Here is a 25,709-nt window from a genome sequence, read left to right on the forward strand (position 1 = left end):
GGCTAAATTTTTGTACTTTTTTTGGTAGGAACAGGATCTTGCTATATTGCCCAGGCTGGTCTTGAACTCCTGGCCTGAAGCAGTTTTTCTGCCTCAGCCTCCCAATGTGCCAGGGGTACAGGCATGAGCCACCTTTAATACATCATTACACACTGTTACTTGTAGATTATTAGAATTCTCCATGTTATCTACCATGACTGCTCCCATCACAATGGAAGAACCTAGGTTCGGCTGCCCACTGTGGTTGGTGAGTGCTCGAGAGCTAGAGGGGCTCAGGAGGGCTTCCTGGAGGAGGGCATCCTCCCCCACACTTAGGTTCCTATGGACCCTTTCTGTCTACCCTCTGCTTCTGAGCTCTCCCCTGCCTCCTGACCAACTGGCTATAACTTAGAGGTCCCCATGACCTTCTCCCATCTTGTGTCTGATCGTTTGCAAAGACGGCTCACAGAACTCAGGGAAACCTTTTATTTATATTTACTCACTGCTTATAGAGGCTATGATTGGAGAATGGCCAGATGGAAGAGACACACAGGGCAAGGTATGGGGGAAGGGGTGCTGGGCTTCCCTGCCCTCTCTAGGCTCAGCATCCTCTGTGTGTTCAGCCCAGAAGCTCTCTGTGAGCCTCATGGTTCAGGGATTTCTGTGGTGGCTTCAACACGTAGGCACAACTGCCTGTTAACTCAATCTCCAGCCGCCTTCCCCTTCTCGGAGGATGAAAGTTCCGATCTCTAAGCATGGCTTGGTCTTTCTGTTGACCAGTCCTATCCAGGAACCCACCAAGAGTCGCCTCATTAGAACCAAAGATGCTCCAATCAACAAAAGGGACTCCCTACTTCCAAGGGATTAGGAGCTCTGTGTCAAGGATTAGGGGCAGATACTAAATATGTATTTCCTATTATATCACTATATTATGCTGCTATTTTGAGTACTGCATATTCTGGTACAAATTGGGTCTCCATTAAATATTTCCTCTGTGATCCGGGCGTGGTGGCTCAGGCCTGTAATCCCAGCACTTTGAGAGGCTGAGGTGGGCTGATCACCTGAGGTCAGGAGTTTGAGACCAGCCTGATCAACATGGAGAAGCCCTGTCTCTACTAAAAATACAAAATTAGTCAAGTGTGATGGCGCATGCCTGTAATCCCTGCTGCTCAGGAGGCTGAGGCAGGGGAATTGCTTGAATCCGGGAGGCAGAGATTGCAGTGAGCTGAGATCATGCCATTGCATTTAAGCCTGTGCAAAAAGAGCAAAACTCTGTCTCAAAAAAAAAAAAAAAAAAAAAAAAAAAAAAAAAAAAACTAAAACAAAAACAAAATAAACAAAAAAACTCCTTTGCAATCTCAGGTTTGTTCCAGCTTTGGCATGGATTTCAGGAGCCCCTCAGCCATGAACATGGTCCTAGATAACCTTGTCCTCAGAATTGACACTACAGCTGTCTGTCAACCCACCTGTCCAACTGTCCATCCTTATCCCCAGTCTGAAAAGGATTTGAGGCAAATTATTAAAACGTACCTTGTTCTAGGTCAGGAGTTGGCAGACTTTCAGTAAAAGGCCAGATGGTAAATATTTTCACCTTGGCGGACCGTGTGGTCTCTGTTGAAGCTACGCAACCCTGCCGTTGAGGCACGAGAGTGTCACAGACAATTCGTAAATAATGTGCATGGCTGTGTTCCAATAAAACTTTATAAAAACAAGTGGTGGGCCAGTTTTGGTCCACAAGCTGTAGTTTGCCAGCCCTTGTTCTAGATTTTAAAAAGATACACGAGGAAGTTGGGGGAAGGGAAAAGAAAAATAGAAAAAATGGGAAGATGCTCAAAGTAGTATCAGCAAACAAAATGGATGCCATGAGTTCCTCTGTGTTTTTTAGAGCTCAGCTGAAGATTTGGCTGTGAGTTTCCTAGCAGCCAATGCAAAGAGAGAAACCAAAAGTAGTAGTATTTCCATTGGCCCTCAGGAAGTGCACACACACACTCCACAGCTGTGCACCACGAAATGCACAGCTCATCTTGTTCCTAGTGGTGAAGCTCAAGGGAAATCTCTCTCACGGTGTCACATAAGGAATTCACTGTGTTATGATAGGAACTGTGTCCCCTGCCCCAATTTTCCAGCCAGTTTAACGTCAAGCTTCACGAGTGTGTTCCTTTTCTCACACATCGGTCACTCATTATGACCCAGGAGCAGGCACCTTGTATTCCAGAGTTCATTTAATCCTAAACAGCCCTGTGTGTTAGGCACTGCTAACTGCTTACTGGAGCTTTGGACGTGTTACTCTCTGTCTACCTGTTTCCTCGTCTGTATATTGGGGATCATAATATTCTCAGAACTCACAGGGCTTTCGCACAGTGCATGGCAGAGAGTGTGTTGGTTACATACTGCTGCATAGCGAGCTACCTCAAAGCCTAGAGATTAAAGAACGACCATTTTGTGTGCTCACGATTCTCTGGGTCAAGTTTCCACAAGGCTTAGGCAGTTCTGCTCTATGTGGCATCAGCAGGGGTCATTCTCTGGGACTCTTTGCTGACATCAGCCTTCAGATGAGTCAGTTACCAGCCAGCTGTGTGCATGGGCTGAGGACCGAGTGGCGGCTTCCTTCCCATGTCTGGCACCTTTTTGCTCTTCCACGTGCAACCCCCCCTCTCTCTTTTCAAGTGGCTGCTTGGGCTTCCTCACATCATGGCAGTCTCAGGGCGGTCAGACTTCCTACCAGGTGTCTGGGTTCCAAGAGGAAGCATTCCTTTGGAAGATGAAAGTTGCAGCTCTTAGGGTCCTATGTTGAAAGTTCTACAGTGTCACTTATGCCACATTCTATTGACCAAAACACAGGTCACAAGGCTAGCCCTGATTCAAAGGGAGAGGAAAGAGATCTCACATCTTAATGCAGGAGTAGCAAAGTCACATTGCAGGAGAGTGTGTGGGAAGGGGCGGCCATAGGTGGAAACACATTCTGTCGCACCTGGGTGAGTACCTGTCAGTATCAGTATCGATTTCAGTTCAAGGCCAGGCACAGTGGCTTATGACTGTAGTCCCAGAACTTTGGGAGACTGAGGCAGGTGGATCACCTGAGGTCAGGAGTTCAAGACCAGCCTGGACAATATGCTGAAATCCCGTCTCTACTAAAAATACAAAAATTAGCCAGGTGTGGTGGCGGGGGCCTGTAATCCCAGCTACTTGGAAGGGTGAGACAGGAGAATCGTTTGAGTCTCAGAGGTGGAAGTTGCAGTGAGCCGAGATCGTGCCACTGCACTCCAGCCTGGGCGAGGGTCTCCCCTGCCCTCCAAAAAAATGCTCAATATCAGTATGTCCACTTTATTCCTCACTTAACATAAGAAGCAGCTGATGCTCAGAGAGGTTATGTCCTTGTTCCAGGTCACCCTGTTGTTTGGAACCCAGGTTTGCCTGACTACAAAGCCTGATCTTAACCACCTTACTTCACCATCTAGGATTTGGCTGTTTTCCAAGGCACTACTGGACCAGAACACGGCACAGCTGCTCCTCAAGGCATCTGAGGAAAGGAGGGGAGGCCAGGTCCTGACCTTCCAGAGCCGAACCCGGCTCACGGTGGCTGGCTGGGCAGCAATGCCCCGCCTCCTGACACTCACAGGGAAGCTGAAGCAGACGGAGACGCTTCGAGAGGGTGAGGGCCTGGGGAATGCCATGGGGCAGGGCAAGCACTTTCTATGGAACTACAGAGTAGATTCGGTCCACCCAAGTCCACTGATGTTCCAATTCCAGCATCGCACACTGGTGTATACGCAGTTTTAGATAAAGGGGTATAGATGATTCCCCTTTGTGAGAAATGAATATGCATTCTGACAAAGAAAATCTGCTAACTAAAAACTGAATAGGGTTCCTTATGCAGGACTTGTCAGAGCCTTTAATATGCTAACAGACATTGTTTATCTCCAGGAGCGAGAGTTGGATGCAGGGTTTCCAGGCATATTTTTTTTAGAAAACTTTTTATTTGGATGTAACACTAGACTTGTAGACAAGTTGCAAGAATAGTGCAAAGACTCCCACAGGTCCTTTGCCCGGATTAATCAGTCGCTAACATTTTACGTTCCGTCGATCATTCTCATGTTCATATTCTCTCTGTATGTACATATATGTATACTCTATGATTTTATTCCTGACTTTTGTTTTCCTAGGTTGCAGACATGATAATTCTTTCTTTTTTTTTGTTTTATGAGAGAGTTTTGCTCTTACCCACCAGGCTGGAGTGCAGCGGAGCGATCTTGGCTCATGGCAGCCTCTGACTCTCAGGTTCAAGAGATTCTGCTGCCTCAGCCTCCCAAGTACAGTAGCTATGATTTCAGGAACAGAGCATCGCAACTGGCTAATTTTTTGGGTTTTTTTTGAGACGGAGTTTCGCTCTTGTTACCCAGGCTGGAGTGCAATGGTGCGATCTCGGCTCACTGCAACCTCCGCCTCCTGGGTTCAGGCAATTCTCCTGCCTCAGCCACCTGAGTAGCTGGGATTACAGGCACGTGCCACCATGCCCAGCTAAATTTTTTTTGTATTTTTAGTAGAGACGGGGGTTTCACCATGTTGACGAGGATGGTCTCGATCTCTTGACCTCGTGATCCACCCGCCTCGGCCTCCCAAAGTGCTGGCATTACAGGCGTGAGCCACCGCGCCTGGCTTGGCTAATTTTTTTTGTATTTTTAGTAGAGAACGGGGTTTCACCATGTTGACCAGGCTGGTCTCAAACTCCTGACCTGAAGTTTTGCCTCAGCTCCCAAGGTGCTGGGATTACAGGTGTGAGCCACCACGCCTGGCCGATACTGACATTTTGCAGGGTATGAGGCAGTCATGTTGTGAAACAGCCTCCATCCATCTGGGTTTGAGTGATACTTCCTGATGCCTGCATTCAAGGAAGTCTGTTGCTAGGACACCACAGAAATGAGGCAGCCCTTCTGTCAGGTGGCACCTGCTGGCAATTTCTACATCGTTGGTGACATTAGCTTTGATCTCTTGATTAAGGTGGGGTCTGCTAGGTTTCTTGGCTGTAAAGCCCTCAGTTGTTTACTTTGTAATTAATAAGTAATTGTGGTGAGATACTTGGAAGTATTCTGTGGTCTCATCGAATGGTGAACTTCCTAGGTTTAGCGTCCACTGATGACGCTGGTCTGAGTCTGTTACTACTATGATGATTGCCAAATGGGGATTTTTCTAATTTTTTTTTTTAAATTTATTACTTAGAGGCCAGGTGTGGTGTCTCATGCCTGTAATCCCAGCACTTAAGGAGGCTGAGGCAGGAGGATCGCCTGAGGTCAGGAGTTAAAGACCAGCCTGGCCAACGTGGTGAAACCCTGTTGCTACTGAAAATAAAAAAAATTTGCCAGGTGCGGTGTTGGATGCCTGTAGTCTCAGCTACTCAGGAGGCTGAGGCATGAGAATCACTTGAACACGGGAGGCAGAGGTTGCAGTGAGCCAAGATCACACCAATGCACTCCAGCCTGGGAGACAGAGTGAGTCTCTGTCTCGAAAAATAATAATAATGTATTGCTCAGGGTAGAACGCTTTCCCTGCTCACTCCCTCTGCCCTTCCCTTCCCTTCCGTCTTAGTCTGTACTCGAAATGCTGTAACATACCTGAGACTGGGTCATTTATAAAGACATTGGCTCATAGTTCTACAGGCTGTCCTGGAAGCATGCTGCATCTGCTTCTTGAGGTGGGGGGCTGGGGGGGCGGTGGGAGGCCAGCACGTCACAGGCCACAGCAGGATTAAGAGAAAGAGGGGTGTGCCACTACACACGTTTAAACAACCAGATCTCACTGTCATAGGACAGTACCGAGGGGATGCTGCTTAACTGTTTTTGAGAAATCTGCTCCCAGTGATCCAGCCACCTCCCACCAGGCCCCACCTCCCACTCTGGGGATTACGATTCAACATGGAGTTGTTGGGGACACAGGTCCAAACCATATAACCACCTCCCTTTCCTTCCTTCCTTAACCTCAGTACAGACTCAAGGATTCCTGTTGTATTCTGTAATCCATAATGATCATGATTTATTTCAGTGCCCAGTTTTCCTAGATTTACCCTGTGGGAGTCCCTGAAAGATGGCCCCTCTCCCTCCCACTCCCCCTCAGCATAGACAAAAGTCCAATTGTACGGCAAACACCCATGTGTCCCCCACCTAACTATTAGAATTGTTTGCATTTTGTGTTATTTTCTTAATCCCCTATGCCATATCCACCCGTCAGAAGTGTGTAAACCAGAGCAACTCCATCTTGAATGGGAGCTGGGTAAAAAGAGGCTGAGAACTACTGAGCTGCATGTTATGTATAAATTTTCAGTGCCATAAAAGAATTAGCACTCAAATATAAATTTTCTCAGCAAGGTAATTTACTCCTATAGAAGATTTGGCTCACAGATGGAGCAATAGTGAGTGCACACACGTGGACAAGGGAGGGGAAGGGGTTCTTACTCCTGACGGTGGTCGCCCCTACTGCTGTATCATTCTCCTATTGGCTAGGGTTAGACAGCACAGTCTAAGCTAATTCCGATTGGCTATTTTAAAGAGAGCAGGGGTACCAGCTGGAGTGGTGGAGTGGGTAGTTTGGTAGGAAGGACGGTTACCGGACTGGTTAGAGCAGGTGACCAGGGACGACTCAGGTCAGAGCAGGTGACCAAGGGAACAGATGTGAACTACTGATTAGAACTGGCGAGAAAGTTGTTTACTGAAACTAGAGGCAAGGGGGTGAAGAGGACCAGGAAGTTAAACTTTAAACTGGAGCTGAACATACTGACATACTGATTCTTTGAGGAGAAAGTTGGAGTTCACTGTATCTAACATGCATTCCCAGAAGTTAAGGCATTCTAAATCCTGGGATGAGACAGGAGGTCGGCACAAGATACATTGCATAAAGACCTTGCTGCTAAAACAGGTAAAGAAGCCGGCTAAATTCCACCAAAACCAAGATGGCGACGAGAGTGTCCTCTGGTCTGCCTCATTACTACACTCCCATCAGCACCGTGACAGTTTACAGATGCCATGGCAACATCAGGAAGTCACCCTATATGGTCTAAAAAAAGGGGTATGGGCCAGGGGCAGTGGCTCACGCCTGTAATCTCAGCACTTTGGGAGGCTGAGGCAGGTGTGTCACCTGAGGTCAGGAGTTCAAGACCAGCCTGGCCAATATGGAGAAACCCCATCTCTACTAAAAGTACCAAAAAAATGAGCTGGATGTGGTGATGCTTGCCTGTAATCCCAAATACTCGGGAGGCTGAGGCAGGAGAATTGCTTAAACCTGGGAGATTTCTGTGAGCCAAGATCACGCCACTGCACTCCAGCCTGGGCAGTGTTAGATACAGTGAACTCCAAGTTTCTCTTCAAAGAATCAATGTGTCAGTATGTTCAGCTCTCTTACTCTTTAATTCTCTATTTTAAAGTTTAACTTCCTTGCAGTTTTAGTAAGTGACCTTTTCTACCAGTTCTAATCAGTAGTTCACATCTGTTCCCCATCCCCTGCTCCATCCTGACTCATCCAGGCTGTCTAGTCTGGTCTCCTGTCCTGGTCACTGCTTTGACCTGAGTCACCCCTGGTCACCTGCTCTGAACTGTTCCATAACTGTCCTTCCTGCCAAACTACCCACCCCACCACTCCAGCTCATACCCCTGCTGTCTTTAAAATAGCCGATTGGAATTAGCTTAGACTGTGCAGTCTAACCCTAGCCAATAGGGGAAAGACGCAGCAGCGGGGGCCATCTGTGTCAGGAATAAGAACTCCTTCCTCTCCCTTGTCCAGCTGTGTGCTTGTCATGATTCCATCTGCAAGCTGCACCCTTCTATAGAAGTAAATTGCCTTGACTGGGTGTGGTAGCTCATGCCTGTAATTCCCACGCCTGTAATTCCAGCACTTTGGGAAGTTAAGGTGGACAGATCACAAGGTCAGCAATTTGAGACCATCTTGGTCAACATTGTGAAACCCTGTCTTCTACTAAAAATACAAAAATTAGCTGGGCATGGTTGTGGACACCTGTTTGCTGAGGAAATTTATATTCGAGTGCTACTTTTGTGGCACCAAAAATTTACATATAACAGCAACAAGAGCGAAACGATCTCACATAAAATAAATAAAAAATACAAAGTGGGGGGCATGAATAACCCACCCTTGTTGAGTGTATATAATCAAGAAATAACCCTAAAAATAGGCAGCCAGCAGTCCTGGGGGCTGCTCTGTCTTGAGTAGCCATTATTCCTTTCTTAATAAATTTGCTTTTGCTTTTTACCATGGACTCACCCTGAATTCTTTCTTGCACAAGATCCAGGAAGCCTGTCTTGGGGTCTGTATCCAGACCTCTGTCCTGTGAAACATCCATCTATGTTCTTACTGATGCTCTTCAGAGTAAGTTGTAGACATCAGAACACCTTACCCCTAAACGGATTCGTGCGCACATCATGAACTAAAGCTCAATATTTGCTTACAGTTCTCCCCTTCTCTTAGTCTCCCTCCCTTCCTTCCTTCCTCTGGTCATGTAAATTCACGTGCAATGAAATGTGCCAACTCAGCTGGAGGCAGTAGCTCAAACCTGTAATCCTAGCACTTTGGGAGGCTGAGAAGGGTGGATTGCTTGAGGCCAGGAGTTTGAGACCATCCTGGGCAACATAAGCAGACTGTGATACCACAAAAATGGTGGAAATTAGCGGGATGTGGTAGCGCATGCCTGTAGTCCCAGCTACATGGAGACTGGGGTGGGAGGATCGCTTGAGCCTGGAAGGTTGAGGTTGCAGCAAGCCACGATTGCGTCACTGCATTCCAGCCCGGCCACAGAGTGAAACCCTGTCTCAAAGAAATAACCATTTAAATGTCTAGTGGTCTGTCTTTGTGGCTTTAATTTGCATTTTTTTTTGTTGATGAATGATGTTGATCATGTTTTCATGTATGTTATTTGTTCACGTAGCTTCCTTTGAGACAGGTTAGATCAATTTTTTCCCCCATTTTAAAAGTTGTCTTTTATTGAGCTGTGGATACCCTTTATATTTTCTGGAATAGAGTATTTTCTTCCATTTTGATTTTTATGCCTTTTTTTCTTTTTTTTTTTTTTTTTGAGTTGGGGCATCGTTTTGTCACCCAGACTGAGGTGTGGTGGCACAATCGTGGCTCACTGTAGCCTCAAACTCCTGGGCTCAAGCAATCCTCCTGCCTTAGCCTCCCAAGTAGCTGGGACTACAGGTGCGTGCCGCCATACCCAGGTAATAGTTTTTTTAGAGGCATGGTCTCCGTTTGTTGCCCAGGCTGGTCTGGAATGCCTGAGTTTAAACAATCCTCTTACCTCAACCTCCCAAAGTGCTGAGATTATAGGCATGAGCCACCATGCCTGGTCTGTTATTTTTATGCCACTAAAGTTTTTTTTTTTTTTTTTCTTCAGTGGGTAAGAACTGCAGTATAATATTGAATAAAAATGCTAAGAGCAAAAATTCTCACCTTGTTCTTAGTCTTACAAGGAAAATGTTCAAAATTTCCACAAATAATTTTAATGTTTTCTATTGGTTTTGCATAATGTTCTTTATGAGATTGCAGATTTTCTGTTTGTTTTTTAGAGACAGTCCTGCTCTGTCTCCCAGGCTGGAGTGCAGCGGTGCAATCTCAGCTCACTGTAACCTGCAACCTCCGCCCCCTGGGTGCAAGTGATTCTCCTGCGTTAGCCTCCCACGTAGCTGGAATTACAGCCACACTCCACCACACCTGGCTAATTTTTGTAGTCTTACTAGAGACAGAATTTCACCATGTTGGCCAGGCTGGTCTCGAACTCCTGGCCTCAAGTGATCTGCCTGCCCCAGCCCCCAAAAGTGCTGGGATTATAGGCATGAGCCACCGTGCCTGGCCAGTTTTTATTAATTCTTAAGAATGGGTGTTGAATGTAGTCAGATGCCTTTTGTGAATCTAGTACATATTCATATGGTTTTCCACTTTGATTTTGTTAATAGAGTGAATTAAATTGGTCTTCAGTGTGAACCCAACCTTGCTTTAGTGGAATTCCCTCCATTTTTTCCTAAGTATTTTTCTTTCTGCATATAATCGAATTTGGTTTCCCAATACTTGGTTAAGAAAGTTGGTATCTGTGGGCCGGGCGCGGTGGCTCATGCCTGTAATCCCAGCACTTGGGGAGGCTGAGGCAGGCGGATCTTGAGGTCAGGAGATTGAGACCATCCTGGCCAATATGGTGAAACTTCATCTCTCGTAGAAATATGAAAATCAGCTGGGCGTGGTGGTGGATGCCTATAGTCCCAGCTTCTCCAGAGGCTGAGGCAAGAGAATCACTTGAACCTGGGAGGCCGAGGTTGCAGTGAGCTGAGATTGCACCACTGCACCCCAGCCTGGCAACAGAGCGGGACTCCGTGTCAAAAAAAAAAAAAAAAAAAAAAAAAAAAAAAAAAAATCTGGTATCTGTGTTCACAGCACTATTGGGTTGTAACTTTCCTTTTTTGCAAAGCTCTTGTCAGGTTTGGTATGAGGTTGATGCTGACTTCATAAACCAAGTTGGTGATTCTGTTCTTTTTTCTTTTCTGAAAGAGTTTGTATGAGTTTGGTGGTGATGTTCCCTGAATGTCTGATAGACTCTACCAGTGAAGACATCTGGAGGTTCTCTGTGGGACTTTTTTGGAGAACATACACATACAGAGCTATTAAGATTTTCTGTATTACTTTGCAAATTAGCTTGCTTGATTTTCAGAGTATCCTGTGGGAACTGCTGTAATTTGATGGATTTCACAAATGTGCCATTTCTTTTCCTTTTTTTTTTTTTTTTTGAGAGGGAGTATTGCTCTCTCACCCAGTCTGGAGTGCAGTAGCACGATCTCAGCTCATTGCAACCTCCACCTCCTGGGTTCGAGCAATTCTCCTGCCTCAGCCTCCCAAGTAGCTGGGACTACAGGTACGCGCCACCACGCCCAGCTAATTTTTGTATTTTAGTAGAGACGGGGTTTCACCGTGTTGGCAGGGTGGTCTCGTTTCCTTTACCTCATGATCCACCCACCTTGGCCTCCCAAAGTGCTGCGATTACAGGCGTGAGCCACTGCACCCAGCCTACAAATGTGACATTTCTGGCATGAGTTACAAGTGTGACATCATGAATCTAGCATCTTCCTACCCCCAAATTATTTTAAAGCACTCGGTTCCCTGAGCCACGCCCTGCTCGGTTCTTCTCTCCCACCCTCTGCAGGCACCCTGAGAGTCACTGCTGACTCAGCTGTGCTGGGTTTCCTCCTGCGGGACAAGCATGAGAAGGCAGGGAACGGCACCAGCATGCGCAGCGTGACCTGTGTCCTCATCCAGAACAGCAGCCAGGCCTTGCCCGAAGAGCTCCAGCTGAAGGGCCGGCTGCATGCCCAGAGGGGGAGCCTGAAGGCCCAGGCCAGCGTCCGTGCCCACGCGGCCAGCCTGGCTCTGGGTGGAGCGTGCTCCTGGGGCCCCGGGCACAGCCAGCGTGCAGGTGGCCTGACGCTCGGTATCAGCACACTGAGTGATGCAGGTAGGATGAGTGGTCCAGGCAGAACAGCTTCTTTCTTCAAGACTCCCAAGTCCTGGGGCCGAGGGAGGGGATAAGTGAGGCTGCAGCCCCCAGCTCACATTCCAGCTTCGTTTCTTTCCCCTACTGGGTTCCCCTGCACACCTGCAACTTCTTCCCCGGGCTGTGATTCAGCCAGAACATGCAGGTTCAGGACACCCGATGTTACGGTATTGACATGATTCAGATGAGATGGTGACGGCAGCTGCCACCAAGCCCCTCCTCTCTCCCTCCCTCTCCCCTCCTTTCTCTCTCCCTCCCTCCCTCCCCTCCTCCTCCCTTTCCCCCCTCATCTCCCGTCTCCTTCCCCCCTCCTCTTTCCCTCCCCTTCCTCCTCCCTCCTTCCCTCTCTTCCCCCTTCTCCCCTGCTCCTCTCTTTTCTCCCTCCCTCTCCCCTTCTCTTCCTCCCTGCCTCTCTTCCCTCCCTCTCCCCTCCCTCCCTCCCTCCCTCCCTCTCTATCTGCCTCTTCCCACCTGCCTCCTCCCACCTGCCTCCCCCCCACCCCCACGAGCCTCCCACCCCCGCCGCCACGCCTGGCTTCCCCCTGCCTACCTCCCCCAATCTGGCCTCCTCACCCCAACCCGTTCCGTGGGACAGCTCGTGCAGTGTGGATGCCTGGTCTAGTCAGGACCCCAAGGACGCTCCCTGGGACAGCAGCTATGAAATAGTCCCAACAGCCCCTGCTTGGGCTTCTCGGAGATGTTCCCTCCAGGCCTGGAGGGGCTGGTCCAGCAGTGAAGGGAGGACACACCATCAGAGCCCCTCGTTTCCCTCTGAGATTTGGGCTCTGTCCTCTGCGGGAGCTGGAAATCCTAGGGGACATGGGTTTGCCACTGGCTGTGTGAGATGATGGTGCTGTGAGGTCGGACCAGTTGAAATCACTTGTGTGAAATGTGGACAGTTTCGTATGGTTTAACCTGGGGTATGGGGGGCAGTGAGACCTGGAGCTGTGGGGCTCAGGGGACCCTCCAGAGAGCAGGTGGGCTGGCCAGGCCCCCGTCATGTTCCCACCTGACTCAGTGGGGTGGAGTGGGCTTCGTGGTCTCTGGGGCTTTGCCCACCCCTGCCCGCTGGCCTCTTTCCCCAGAACTCTACTCTAAGGCAGAGGCGCCCCTTTTTCTCACCCACGTGGCTGCCAACTGCTCAGCACGCCTGGTGCTGTGGAATGCGAAGGGTCAGCTAGACGCTGCCCTTTACCTAGAGGGCCTGACCCCCGAGTCCCCGAGCTGCCAGCTCCATGCCAGCCTCTGCCACACCCACACCATGCCCAGCCTCAAGCACTGGGGCCTGCCCTTCTCCATAGATGGCTCCGGGCACTTCCAGGTGAGGAGGGGGCTGTGCCTGGGCTGCACAGGGGATGGTGGGTCCCTGGGACGCCCAACAGCTTGGCTTCTGCCCAGAGTGTTGGACACAATCTGGCAGCCGGGCTGACCGTGAACTTGGATGGCGAGCAGCTCCACGCAGCCCTGGAGAGGAAGGCAGAGGGCGGCTGCCGGGGGCTGGTGCTGGGGCTGCACCACAGCCTCTCGGGGCTACAGGGCACACTGCCCTCCCAGCTAGAGGTGAGTGGCTCAGTGCCGCATGGGCCAGACTGCAGCCTGCACTGCTGGGCTGGGGGGCCCAAGCGGGGTCTACCAGGGCTGTCCTCCTGTCTCTGCTTCTTTTCTTAGTAACTCCCTACCTGCCTCTCCCCTACCTGCCTCACCCCACCTGCCTCCCCCTACCTACCTCCCCCAACACCTGCCTCCCTCCTACCTGCCTCCCCCACCTGCCTCCCCCCACCTGCCTCCCCCCACCTGCCTCCCCCCACCTGCCTCCCCCCACCTGCCTCCCCCCACCTGCCTCCCCCCACCTGCCTCCCCCCACCTGCCTCCCCCCACCTGCCTCCCCCCCACCTGCCTCCCCCCACCTGCCTCCCCCCACCTGCCTCCCCCCACCTGCCTCTCCCCTACCTGCCTCCCCCCACCTGCCTCCCCCTACCTACCTCCCCCAACACCTGCCTCCCTCCTACCTGCCTCTCCCACCTGCTTCTCCCCCACCTGCCTCCCCCCTCACCTGCCTCCCTCCTCCCATCCTCCTTGCCATTTTCCCACTCATTCTCCTTTCCCTCTTCCCCCTACCATCTTCACCTGCTTTCCTGCCACCTGTCCTCCTTTCTCCCCGTGGCTTGCTTTCTTCCCATCCTCCCTCCCTCCTCCCCCCACTCGGCCTTCCCAGCCCTCCCGGGCTCCTCCTCCCGTCTGTCTCCCTCCCCTCCCCTCTTCTTACCCTCTCCCTCACCCCCCCCTCCTCTCCCCTCACACTCTCCCTCCCCCTTTCTCTCTCTCCCCACACTTCTGCTGTGCATTTGTCCTTCCTATCTGCATTTCCAACCTCCCTCCTCCCCACGCCTGGCCGCAGAGCTGGGGCAGTGGCCTCTGAGTTCTCTGGCCCTGCCAGGTAGAATGAAGACAGCGGAGCCCCTGGCCCCTCAGGTCCTCCTTGGGGCCCCTCCCCTGGAGAAGCCTCGCACCCGCCGCTGTGTTCGTCGGTATTCAGAAATGCAAAGCAGGAAGCCACCTTGGTGCCTGTCCCCAAGGGTGACTAAACCGTCCATGGTGGGGGAGGGACCGTGAGTGACCAGGGTTCCTGGCCTGAAGCCAGGCCGCACCATCGCTGACTGTGTGACCACAGGCAAGATGCTTTCTTTTCGTGACTTGGGTGATTCCGTTTCCTCATCTGTCACCTCCTCCCGTGGTTCCTCTGAGGTTCAGATGATGAACGAGTTGGCACCTTGCCTGGCACAGAGGCCCTGCATGGTGGGAGCTCTATGACCCTTCATTTGATGATGATGCTGTGGCTTTGCCCTCACGTCTCTGTGCAAACCTCTCTCTGGGGTTATTTGCCCACAGTGGCTTCCCCAAAGGGCAGTGGGGTCAAGTGGGATCTTGGCACCAATGCCAGTTCACTCTGGGGTCAGAGGAAGAAGCCAGCCCCTTCCCATCCACTGGTCTCCATAGGTCAACTGCAGCGGAGACGCCTCATCCACCCAGCTGTTAGGACTCTGTCGAGGGGACGTCACTGGGCAGCCTCTTGAGGTACGGGGTCTCGGTCCTGGGCAAGATGGTTGTGGTACACAGTGGGCCCCTCCAGGGAGGCTGAAACAGCCTGATCACAAGGGCTGCCTGTGGCATGGCCAGGGGCTGAGGTCGCTGCCAGAAGAAACTCACATGGTCCCCTTCCTTAAAGACCCGCATATCCCCGGTGACATGCACCTGGACTCCCAGCTCCCGGGGCGTCAGCTCAATCTGACAGTCATCGAGTGGTCCCGCTGCAAGCACAGGAAGACGTCAGCCAGGACCCAAGGGTTCCAAGCCCACTTCTGTCCTGGGCGGCTGGGCTGGTGGCGGGCGTGTCCAGGCCACGAGACAAGTGGACGGTGGACCTCATGGCTGGGGCGCGGTTTAGCTCAGGTGGCTTCATGCTCTCTCTGCCGAGGGTGCCGGCAGGAAGTGCAATGCCTTCTCCTTGCCCTGTCTCCCAGCACTGCCATCTAAGCAACAGGGGCTCCGCCATTTCTATTTTGTTAGTGGTAGTATCCCCAGGTTTAAGACGGGGCGTGGCACGTAGTAGGTGCTCAGTCCACATTGTTGACCCATGGAGTAGCAGTCCCTGCCTCCTAAAACAGGTGGCGTAAAACTGGGCGGGGCCCTTGCTGCCTGCTGCGCGTTCGAGCAATGATCACAGCTGCTGCTACTTTTGCCACTGTTTCTTTTCATTCATTCATTCATTCATTCATTATGAGACTTGCTTAGTTGCCTAGGCTGGAGTGCAGTGGTGCGACCTCAGTTTACTGTAATCTCCATCTCTCAAGTTCATGAAAGTCTCCTGCCTCAGCCTCCCAGGTAGCTGGGATTAAGGTGCCTGCCACCCCTCCCGGTTACTTTCTGTGTTTTCAGTAGAGACGGGGTTTCGCTATCTTAGCCAGGCGGGTCTCCGACTCCTGTCCTCAAGTGATCTGCCCACCTCAACCTCCCAAAGCACTGGGATTACAGGCGTGAGCCACCGCGCCCGGCCTGCTTCCCCTGTTTCAGTGATCAGCCTTCGTGTGTGGGGTGCAGGGGTTGCAAACTCGAAGCTTTTGGGGCCAGGTGGAGAACTGAAATGTGTCCCTGGGCTGTGTGGGAACTACAGAGCGTGTGCCACATCTCAGAGCCTCCACGCTGTATGTATTTCTTCACATTTCTTGTAGTAAAATGCATATGGTAATGTAAAACCGTTGCAAATAGACAGCTCGGGGACGTTATGTGCATTCATGCTATCCTACAATCATTGGTGCCTGCAAGTTCCAGAACTTGCCTTACCCCTGTGGAAACCTCATACCCATCAGCAATCCCTCCCATCCTCTCTTCCCTGGTCCCCAACTACCATGAATCTGCCTTCTGTCCCTATGCATTTGTCTATTCTGGAAATTTCATATAAACAGACTTATATAAGATGTCGTCTATCCCAGCACTCTAGGAGTTTGAGGCAGGCAGGTCACTTAAGGTCAGGAGTTTGAGACTAGCCTGACCAACGTGGCAAAACCCTGTCTCTACTAAAAATACAGAAAATTAGCTGAGTGTGGGGGTGGGCACCTTTAGTCCCAGCTACTCTGGAGGCTGAGGCAGGAGAATCGCTTGAATTTGGGAGGCAGAGTCTGCAGTGAGCTCAGATTGCATCACTGCTCTCCAGCCTGGGCAACAGAGCAAGAATCCGTCAAAAAAAACACAACACAAAAAATACCAGAGTGACCACACAAAACCTACCCACTCAAGGGCCACCAGTTTGCAAGCCCTGGTCTAGGGTTGACTGGACCCTGGGAACTCCCAGTCCCTGGGGGAAAGTCTAGGGAGCCAGCTATGTGGAGGGCTCAGACCTCAGTTTCCCCAGCTCTGCCCATTGGGGCTGGGTTTCCGGGAAGCGCTTGGCGAATAACAACAGAGAGCTCAGCCCTGGCTTCTCTGCTCTCACAGTGAGTCTCTGGATCTGCCCTGAGCCTGTGTGCCTGGGGTCCGTGTGACCTTGGCACCATCAGGGTCAAGAGTAACACCAGCAGAGGCCAAGCAGGCAGGCCTGGGTGTGGCCAGTGTGGTTGGGGACAGTTTGGCAGAGCTGGCCAGCAGTGCAGAGCCCCTGAGACTCGGGACAAGTCCAGCCTCAGGCCCTGTGCTGTCATCGCAGAGGGTGGGTGGCGCACGGTCAGAGCCCAGCAGACCTGGGCCTCCTGTGGTGTCCCACAGCGTAGGTGGCCTTCTGTGTAGAACGGGTTCCCTGCACACCCAGCACACAGGCATCAACTGGGGATGGGGTTATAATGCAGGTATGATTCTGGTCTGGTTGGGGGGCCTGAGACGCTGCGTTTCTCTTAAGAGCCCAGGAGATGCAGTCCTGGATGGGCCACGGCTCAGTCTCTGGGTCGCAGGGACCTGAGATGCCCTTCCCTGCCTCTCATCCCTGTTCCTTCCTGCCTGGGTAGTTCCTTCAATAATGGTGGAAGAGGTGGTGGAGATTTCACTGAAGGTTTTTTTTTGTTTTGTTTTGTTTTGTTTTTGTTTTTTTTTTTTTTTTTTTTTTTTGAGATGGAGTTTTGTGCTTTTGCCAAAAGTGCAGTAGCATGATCCTGGCTCACTGCAACCTCCCCCACCGCCCCTGCCAGGTTCAAGTCTCCTGCCTCAGCCTCCTGAGTAGCTGGTATTATAGACACCTGCTACCACCATGCCTGGTTAATTTTTTTTATTTTTAGTAGAGACGAGGTTTTGCCATGCTGCCCAGGCTGGTCTCAAACTCCTGACCTCAAGGGATCTACCTGCCTCAGCCTCCCAAGCCGCTGGGATCACAGGCATGAGCCACCGCGCCTGGCCTCACTGAAGGTTTTATATTGAGATGGTTGTGGGGCGGCATGGGAGGGAATTACATCTCGCAGCAGAGTTTGAGAAACGTTTTCCATCAAGGGCCAGATAGTAAACGTCTTGGGCTCTGTGGCCCCGCAGTCTCTGCCGCAGCTGCTCCGTTCTGCTGCTATGGTGTCTTGGAAGCAGCCACCGGCATAGGACATGAACGTGTTGCAGGAAAGGGATCTCGATCCAGACCCAAGAGAGGGTTCTTTGATCTTGTGCAAGAAAGAATTCAGGGCTGCTGGTGCCCATTTTAATGCTTATTTCTTGATGACGTGCTAAACAAGGGGTGGATTATTTGCGCCCCCCCTCTTTAGACCATAGGGCAACTTCCTGACATTGCCGCGATATTTGTAAACTGTCATGGTGCTGGTGGAAGCGTCGCAGTGAAGATGACCAGAGGTCACCCTCATAGCCATCTTGGTAGGTTTGGGTCGGCTTCTTAACTGCCATCTGTTTGATCAGCAAGGTCTTCATGACTTGTGTCTGTCGCTCTTTTTTTTTTTTTTTTTTTTTTTGGCAATGGAGTCTCACTCTGTTACCCAGGCTGGAGCGTAGTGGAGTGATCTGGGCTCAATGCAACCACTGCCTCCTGGGTTCAAGTGATTCTCCTGCCTCAGCCTCCCGAGCAGCTGGGATTACAGGCATGAGCCACCACATGCAGCTAATTTTTGTACTTTTAGTAGAGACGGAGTTTCACCATGTTGGCTAGGCTGGTCTCGAACTCCTGACCTCAAGCCATCTGCCTACCTCAGCCTCCCAAAGTGCTGGGATTCCAGGCGTGAGCCACTGTGCCTGGTCATGACCTGTATCTTGTATGACCTCCTATCTCATCCTGTGACTTAAAATGTCTAACTCTCTGGGAATGCAGCCCAGTAGGTCTCAGCCTCATTTTATCCAGCCCCTATTCAAGATGGAGTTGCTCTGGTTCACACACCTCTGGCAAATAGGCAGAGTTGTATTTCAGTAAAACTTTATTTACAACAAAAGGTATAGGCTGTTGTTTGCCAACCTGTTTCGCATCAGCCAGGACGTCTTCCTCCTCCCAAAGTTTTGCTCTAGCCGTCTTCCCCAGGCCCCCTCTCCCCTGCCTGCCCCACCTCCTGATCGGTTCTCTCTCTTTTCTCTGTGGGTTCGTTGGTTCACGTGTAATTAGCTGGAGGAACTGTGTTGGTCATCAAACCTGCTCCTGCAAGAGGGTCTGAGTTCCTCCCACCGCAGGGACACGGATGGCACTGATAACCCCAGGGTGTGTGTGAGCCAGTGCCAGCCTGCCCTGGGCTGGCTCGCTCTCTGCACAGGGCAGCCCAGCATCTCCTTGGTGGCATTCCAGGTCTTCATGGACATTCACAACGGCAGCTCGGGCTTTGAGCATTCTGGACGCATCCTGATGGGACCCACATCTCTCAACTACTCTGTGAGCTGCTGTTACCGTGACGGGCACCTGGAGCTCTCCGGCCAGAGTTGGCACAATAGTGAGGCCTTGTTGTGGGCGGGACTCCCAGGCGAGGCCTCCCTGCTTGCAGAGCTGCAGATAAGTGGTAAGGCACCCAGCACACAGCCCCGGGACTGGGGAGCTGGCTTCTTCCATGCCTGGGGCAGCCAGCAGCCTCAGGCCTGGACCCAGGTGGCACCCCATGAAGCCCAGTGTGGCCCTGGGCTCTGGGGCAACCAGGACAGCCTTGCCTATGAATGACCTCACTCCCAAGGCAGGCGGATTAGTCTCCTAGGACTTCCGCAACCAAGTCCCACACACTGAATGGCTTAAAACACAATCTTAGCTGTTGTGCACAGGAATCTTAGCTGGATGTGGTGGCACGTGTGTGTGGTCCGAGCTACTCGGGAGGCTGAGACGGGAAAATCACTTGAGCCAGAAGGTCGAGGCTGCAGTGAGCTATGATTGTAACACTGTGCTCCAGCCTGGGTGACAGAATGAGACCCTATCTCAAAATAAAACAATCCACAGTGGGTTGAACACCCATCTGGCTTGAATGTGATGTTGTTTTCACTTCATTCCATCTGTAAAGACCATTTATTTATTTATTTACTTACTTTATTTATTTAAGACAGAGTCTTGCCCTGTCACCCAGGTTGGAGTGCAGTGGTGTGATCTTGGCTCAACGCAACCTCCACCTGCCATGTTCAAGTGCTTCTCCTGCCTCGGCCTCCTGAACAGCTGGGATTACAGGCGCACACCACCATGCCTGGCTAATTTTTGTATTTTTAGTAGAGACAGGGGTTGGTCATGTTGCTCAGGCTGGCCTCAAACTCCTGACCTCGTGATCCACCTACCTCGGTCTTCCAAAGTGCTGGGGTTAGAGTTGTGAGCCACCGTGCCCAGCCAAGACCCTATTTTTAAATAAGGTCATCTTCATAGGACAGAGGGTGAGGGGGGGTGGGACTTCATTATCTCTTTTTGGGGGTCATGGTTCAACCCATTATGGGGGGAAGATAAAAGCAATAAGAGGAGCCAGCACTGGCTGGGCACTTACTGTATACACGCCAGGCAAGCTGTGTACACGCGAGGGCTCAGTGCAGTACAGCTGTCCCCATCACACAGGGGAACGCCACAGCTCTTAGAGGGGCCTGCGAGCCGGCAGAACCCATCCCCTCCCCCATGTCACCTCGTCTCCCGGCCCCCAGCCCCACCTGTTCTACCCCTTTCTATTCTTTAACGCACCAGGCTTGCTGCTGCCCCAGGACCTTGGCGCGGGCTGATCCTGCCGTCTGGAATGCCTCTCCCCCACACACCTGCCTGGCTCCCTCGCTTCCCCGAGGCGTTTTTCCAATGGCATCTCAGGGAGGCCTCTTTTCCACCTCCCCATCTCCTCCCATGCCCCATCCCCTCCCACCCTCTCCCCAGTTCTGTCATTTGACCACATCGTGTAGCATACAAATACCATTGTTTCTCATTCTGTCTACACTAGAATCGCCAGCATGTGTGCTCCATCAGGGCAGGGATGATTTTTGTCTGCTTTGCTGCAGGGCACATAGTAGGTGTTGAACGTGCGCGAATGAGCCGATGAGGTAGGGTTAGGAACGCCGTTCCCATTCTGCAGATGAGGCATGGAGGCTCAGAGAGGTTGAGTCACCTGGCCCAGGCCACACAGCTGGTGATGATGGAGCAAGGATTGAACCCAGAACCACCCTCTGACCCCCAGATAGATTATGGAGACCTGGCTCTTGACCGTTCAGGACCCCTGGGTCTTTTGAGTCCCCTAGGGCATCTTCTGTTGGCCTCAAACTTTTTATTTTGGGATCTTGGTGCAATGGCTCACGCCTGTAATCCTAGCACTTTGGGAGACTGAGGCAGGTGGATCATTTGAGGTCAGGAGTTCGGGACTAGCCTGGCCAACATGGTGAAACCCTGTCTCTCCAAAAGCATTAGCTGGGCATGGTGGTGCATGCCTGTAGTCCCGGCTGCTCAGGAGGCTGAGGCATGAGAACCACTTGAACCTGGGAGGTGGAGGTTGCAGCGAGCCAAGATCACGCCACTGCACTGCAGCCTGGGTGACAGACTGAGACTCCATCTCAAAAAAATTTAAAAAAACAACAAAAACTTTATTTTTGGTCCTCAGCCTCCTGAGGGGTGAATGGAGGACTGGATCACACAAGGAAATTGTCCCTAGTCTGAGCTGACCTCAGACTTTTCTGGGGACAAGTGATGGAGTGATGGGCGGTCATTCTGGATGAACACTTCCACGCTGCTCTAGTTCCCGATCCAGGATGCCTGGTGTGGCCACCCCCAGCCAGGAGTGATCTCTCCCTCCTCCCGTGGCTGTCCCCAGTCTGGTGTCCCTACTCTCCGGGACACTTTCTGCCCGTCGTTAACATTCTTGGTATTTCTGACAGCCAGGCGCTCCCGGGTGTGGGAATCATGTCCCCTCCCTCCTCTTGCCCTGCACATAGTAGGTACACGTGGTTGAGTGTGGAATGAGGAAGGAAGGAAGCGTGTCCGAGGCCTCCTGCATGCTCCACAGGCGGTCCTCTCTCATGTGTTACCCCATTTTCTCTGGACGTTGTCCCTTGAGGCAGATGGGCTGTTGCCCCCCTTACAGAGAAGGAAGTCGAGGCTCAGAGCTGTGGGGCTTATCCACCCTGCTGGCCAGATGGGAGGTGCTGGATCCTGGCTGAGTGTCACTTGGGCCTGAGCCGTGAGCTGCACCCCACGGGAACCTGGAATCTGACATCTGACGTAGAGTAGGCGCCATCTGTTTGCTCTGTGGCTCCTGGACCCGATGGGTTTCTATGTGTACAAGAGGGAATTTAAATCAAAGAAGAAAATGCCGTTGTGAGCCACACTCTCCTGTTCTGTGGGGGTGATGGGAGGGATGGGACCCTCCAGCCAGGGCCAGGTGGCTGCAGGTGGGTATCAGGCCGAAGTGGCCATTTATCAAGAGCAGACCTCATGCTGATTCCTCTGCAGGCTGCTCAGAGAATCCCCAGGAATCCCTACAGAGAAGCAGCCTCCCCCCAGTCATTCGGAAAGTACTCACTGACCCCCTGTTGTGTGTCAGGAGCTGTCCTAAGAGAAACCCTGCCCGGGGGATGGCATTCTGGTGGGGTGGCAGTAGGGGAGCAGGTACCTAGTATGTAAGCGAGTGAGGTCATTTTGGGTTGTCCTGGAACCGCACTCCAGGGAGGTGGGATGGAGGATGCCTGGCAGCAAAAGATGGGGAAGGACTTCAGACGGGCAGTCAGGGGAGGCCTCTTAGAGGAGGTGTCATTTCAGCAACTTCAACTTCAATGAAAGGAGGAGCCACTCAGGCCTAGATCCTCAGGGACAAATGATGACAGATGATGTCAAGGAGGCTCAAAAGGGGTTGACCCCACCCAACCCCCCATGGGAGTCTTTCCCTTTCCCACGGGTGGTGTGTTTGAGGGCCACAGGGCACCGCCTTTCCCGAAGTCTGGTGTGTTCCTGGGCTGGGAAGGGAGGTGAACCTGTCGTCAGTAGCCCGTGCCATTTTCTGCCTCTAGAGTCCCAGACCCAGGCCAGCGTGGCCCTCCGTGGCAGGGACGGTGGTGTCATCGTGGGCCTGGCAGCCCTGGTGGTGTGGCCACTGCACGGCCCGCTGCAGATGGTGGCCAATGCCAGCCACACAGTGCCCGCTCTGCAGAGGCTGGGCCTGCCCTTCTCCAGCCAGGTAAGGAGTGCATGGGGGGGACCTCCCTCCAAATTCTGTTCCCTCTGTCCGATTCCTGGGGTGCAGAGGACCCGCTGTGTGCAGGGCGGATGGGGAGGGCCAGGCCTTGGGTTTCCCCAGCACTTTACAGTTTACAAAGGCTTCATTGGTCATCGCTATAACCAGGTCTGCTGCGCAGCGTCTGCCTTCCCAGGTACAGGCTGGTGTGGACGGGCATCCTGGATTAGCATCTGGCTTCTGACCCGTCTTTCTGTTCTGCACTTGGGTCAGAATCAAAGCTCCTGCTTGTCCAGTGCCCGGCCCGTGCCAGCCCCCTTTGAAGGGTTCGTCGGCGTTTGTTAGTTTCATCCTTCCAGTGCCCCAGAGAGAGGCAGGATGGCCCCTTCCTTACCAAGCTTTCTCCAGTGTTCGGATCCCGCCTCTGCTGCTTGCCGGCTGTGTGGCCTTGGGCAAATTCCTTCGCCTCTCTGTGACCTCATCTCCTCATCTGTAAAATGGGGCTGATGATATTACCTGTAACATGGAGGCTGTGAGGATTGAGTGAGTTAATCTCACGAATGCCTGAGCAGATGCTTCAGAAGCACTTGCTGTGATGAAGATGAAAAAGGTGATGCTGATGGTGTGACAGTGACTATCATCATCATCACCATCGTCTCTGGGTCACAGGCGAGAGTGTGGGTGACTTGCCCAAGGTCACCTAGCAAGCAAGCAGCAAAATTGGGCCTCAGGCTTGGCACCCAGATCCTTCCTCATGCGGCCCTCCTGCCTCAGAGGAGGAACTCACATGGGCCATGCCATGGCCTCTGTCACTTGGCATGAACTTGCCCTGCCTGGCTGGCCCTCCTTCTCTGAGAGCCACAGAGCGTGTTCCAGAGCAGGCGCCAACGCTTCTTCCACATGCACACTCCTGTTTCAGCTTACCCAGCAACCCCTGCCCCAGTCCACTCTGCGGTGGGGGAGGGGACGGCTCCCGGGGGCTCAGGGGGCCAGGATGTCGCCCCTCCTGCAAAGGTTCTCAGCTCTGTACCCCTCAACTCAGTGGACTGGATACCCCATGCCCCTGACTTTATCTAAACTCTATCCTGGACTCGAAGGCCAGGTGACAGGGAGCTCCCCGGGGAGCTGTTCTCAGCCGATGTCTGGGCTGCAGCTGTCCTTTGGGTGGGCACTGCCATCTTAAGCTGCAACAGGGGCCGATCCCTTGCCTCCTCAGCATCCATGAAAGTGTTGGTGAGGCAGGCCTGCGGGGCTTGGGAACAGGGACCTGCCGGGCTGTAGAGCTTGGCTGGAGTCCCCACCTGGCCTGTGAGGGTCCTCAGGCTGTCTACACCTGCACACCACGCATTCTGCTCCCTCCTCAGCTCGTGTTCCTAGGACTGTGGGCGGCAGAAGAGATGAGCTCCTCACTGCGTCTGACCTGTGATTCTCAGGCCAGCTTGGTCCTTGACTTCCATGGCCAGAACCAGGCAGTCAGGTGAGGCCCCCACCTACCAGGAGCCGGGGAGGCGGGGGGAGTAACCATTGGCTGGGCACCTACTGTGTGCCCATGCTCGACGCAGCACCTCTCAATCCTCCGCTCAGCCCTGCTGCACCGAGGTGGGCAGGGAGGCTCAGAGAGGGCAAGTGACTTTTCCAAGGTCACCCAGCTGTAAAAATCCCTCAACCTCTCCAGGCAGAGCACTGATGAGTTCTTGGTCTCAGATATTAAGTGCATCCCAGGCTCTAGACCCTTACTAGTGATTATGACTGCCCTTAGGGCTGGGGGCCTGGCAAGGTGCTTGGTGGTCTCCTGCGTATATTACGTCAGCGGCCACCAGCCAGTTTCCAGTGCTCAGATCTCAGCAGCTAGGGAGGGGGTGAGTAAGCCACTTGTTGAGGGGGTAAACCAGTGGTTTTCACTTAGAGGCGACTCTCCCCACACTGCCTCCAGGGACTTGCGGCCTGTCTGGGGAGTTTCTGGTTGCTGCAGTGGGGAGGAGGACGCTGTGAGGGTCAGCATACAGAGGCCACGGATGCTGCTAAGCATCTTACAGTGCGCAGGACACAACCACGACCGCGAGGCCATGAGCCAGGGCGTCTGCTGTGCCAAGGCTGAGACCCGGGGGTAGAGAGGAACCCGAAAGGAACGTGCAGCGCCCTGGGGTTACACAGGCCTAGCACAGTGGTTCACACCTGGAAGTTCTAGTGCTTTGGGAGGTCGAGGTGGGAGGATTCCTTAAGCCCTGGAGCTCCAGCAGCATAGTGAGACCAGCCTGGGCAACGTAATGAGACCCCCATCTCTACAAAAAGTCTTAAAAATTAGCCAGATGTGGTGATGCTTGTGAAAGTCCCAGCTGCCTGGGAGGCTGAGGCAGGAGGATCACTTGAGCCTGGGAGGTAGAGGCTGCAGTGAGCAGATATCATACCACCGCACTCCAGCCTGGGTGACGGAGAAAGACCCTGTCTCTAGGAAAATGAAAAAGAAAAGGAAACATGGAGACGATTCCCACCCTGGCCTGAGGGATTGAGGGAAGGGGAGCTATGTGAGGAGCTCTGGGAGGCAGCCGGGGGTCACAATCCTGTTATCCAGACCCTGCTTGGGACCAACCCAAGAAAGCTCATGGATGGGCTCATGGCAGACTTGCAGCCCAGAGCCAGGCTGAACCCTTGATACCAATGGGAAAACTGAGGCTCAGAGAGGGGCAACCGAGATGCTTGCCCGTGGTGCCAGAGCTAGGCAGAGACCAAGCTGGGATTCAAACCCAGGTCACCTGGCTCCACAGTCCAGCCCTAACAGGACACCGTATGGCCCTTGGGCCTCAGGGTGTGTGAACAGCCCTGCACTGAGCCACTGATGTGATCCTGGCTCTCTGACCCTCTCTTGGGGAAGTTGACTTGGTCCCAACCTGGCCCTGGGGGCACTGGACAAGGCGGCGTCTTGCCAGCTTCAAGCCCTCTCTTTCCTTCCTTCTAGCAAAGAGCTGCTGCTCTCAGGCCGGCATCGCCTCCCCTCCCTCCAGGGCCGCTGCCCCAGCTCAGCCTCAGTCTCAGCTAAGGTAACTGTGTGTGCCCCAGCCGCCTGGCTCCTAACTGGTTCCAGATGCTCGGCCCGAGGTGGGAGGGGCCAGGCCGCTGTAGGGCATGTTAATACAAGCGCA

The 25,709-nt window shown here is 52.7% G+C and overlaps 1 protein-coding gene across 1 annotated transcript in view; it reads left to right on the forward strand.

The window, feature by feature from the left end:
• The window catches only part of LOC101027862 (uncharacterized), a 173,512-nt gene that overhangs the window by 97,255 nt on the left and 50,548 nt on the right, over positions 1-25,709 (forward strand). Inside the window, exons 38-46 of the mRNA XM_074381574.1 lie at positions 3,438-3,631; positions 11,165-11,473; positions 12,598-12,833; positions 12,911-13,072; positions 14,510-14,587; positions 18,759-18,966; positions 22,406-22,572; positions 23,934-24,046; positions 25,526-25,607. Coding sequence (XP_074237675.1) covers positions 3,438-3,631; positions 11,165-11,473; positions 12,598-12,833; positions 12,911-13,072; positions 14,510-14,587; positions 18,759-18,966; positions 22,406-22,572; positions 23,934-24,046; positions 25,526-25,607 — 1,549 coding nt within the window. The remainder of the gene's footprint in view (positions 1-3,437; positions 3,632-11,164; positions 11,474-12,597; positions 12,834-12,910; positions 13,073-14,509; positions 14,588-18,758; positions 18,967-22,405; positions 22,573-23,933; positions 24,047-25,525; positions 25,608-25,709) is intronic.

This window comes from Saimiri boliviensis, chromosome 12, assembly GCF_048565385.1.
Source record: "Saimiri boliviensis isolate mSaiBol1 chromosome 12, mSaiBol1.pri, whole genome shotgun sequence".
NCBI lineage: Eukaryota > Metazoa > Chordata > Mammalia > Primates > Cebidae > Saimiri > Saimiri boliviensis.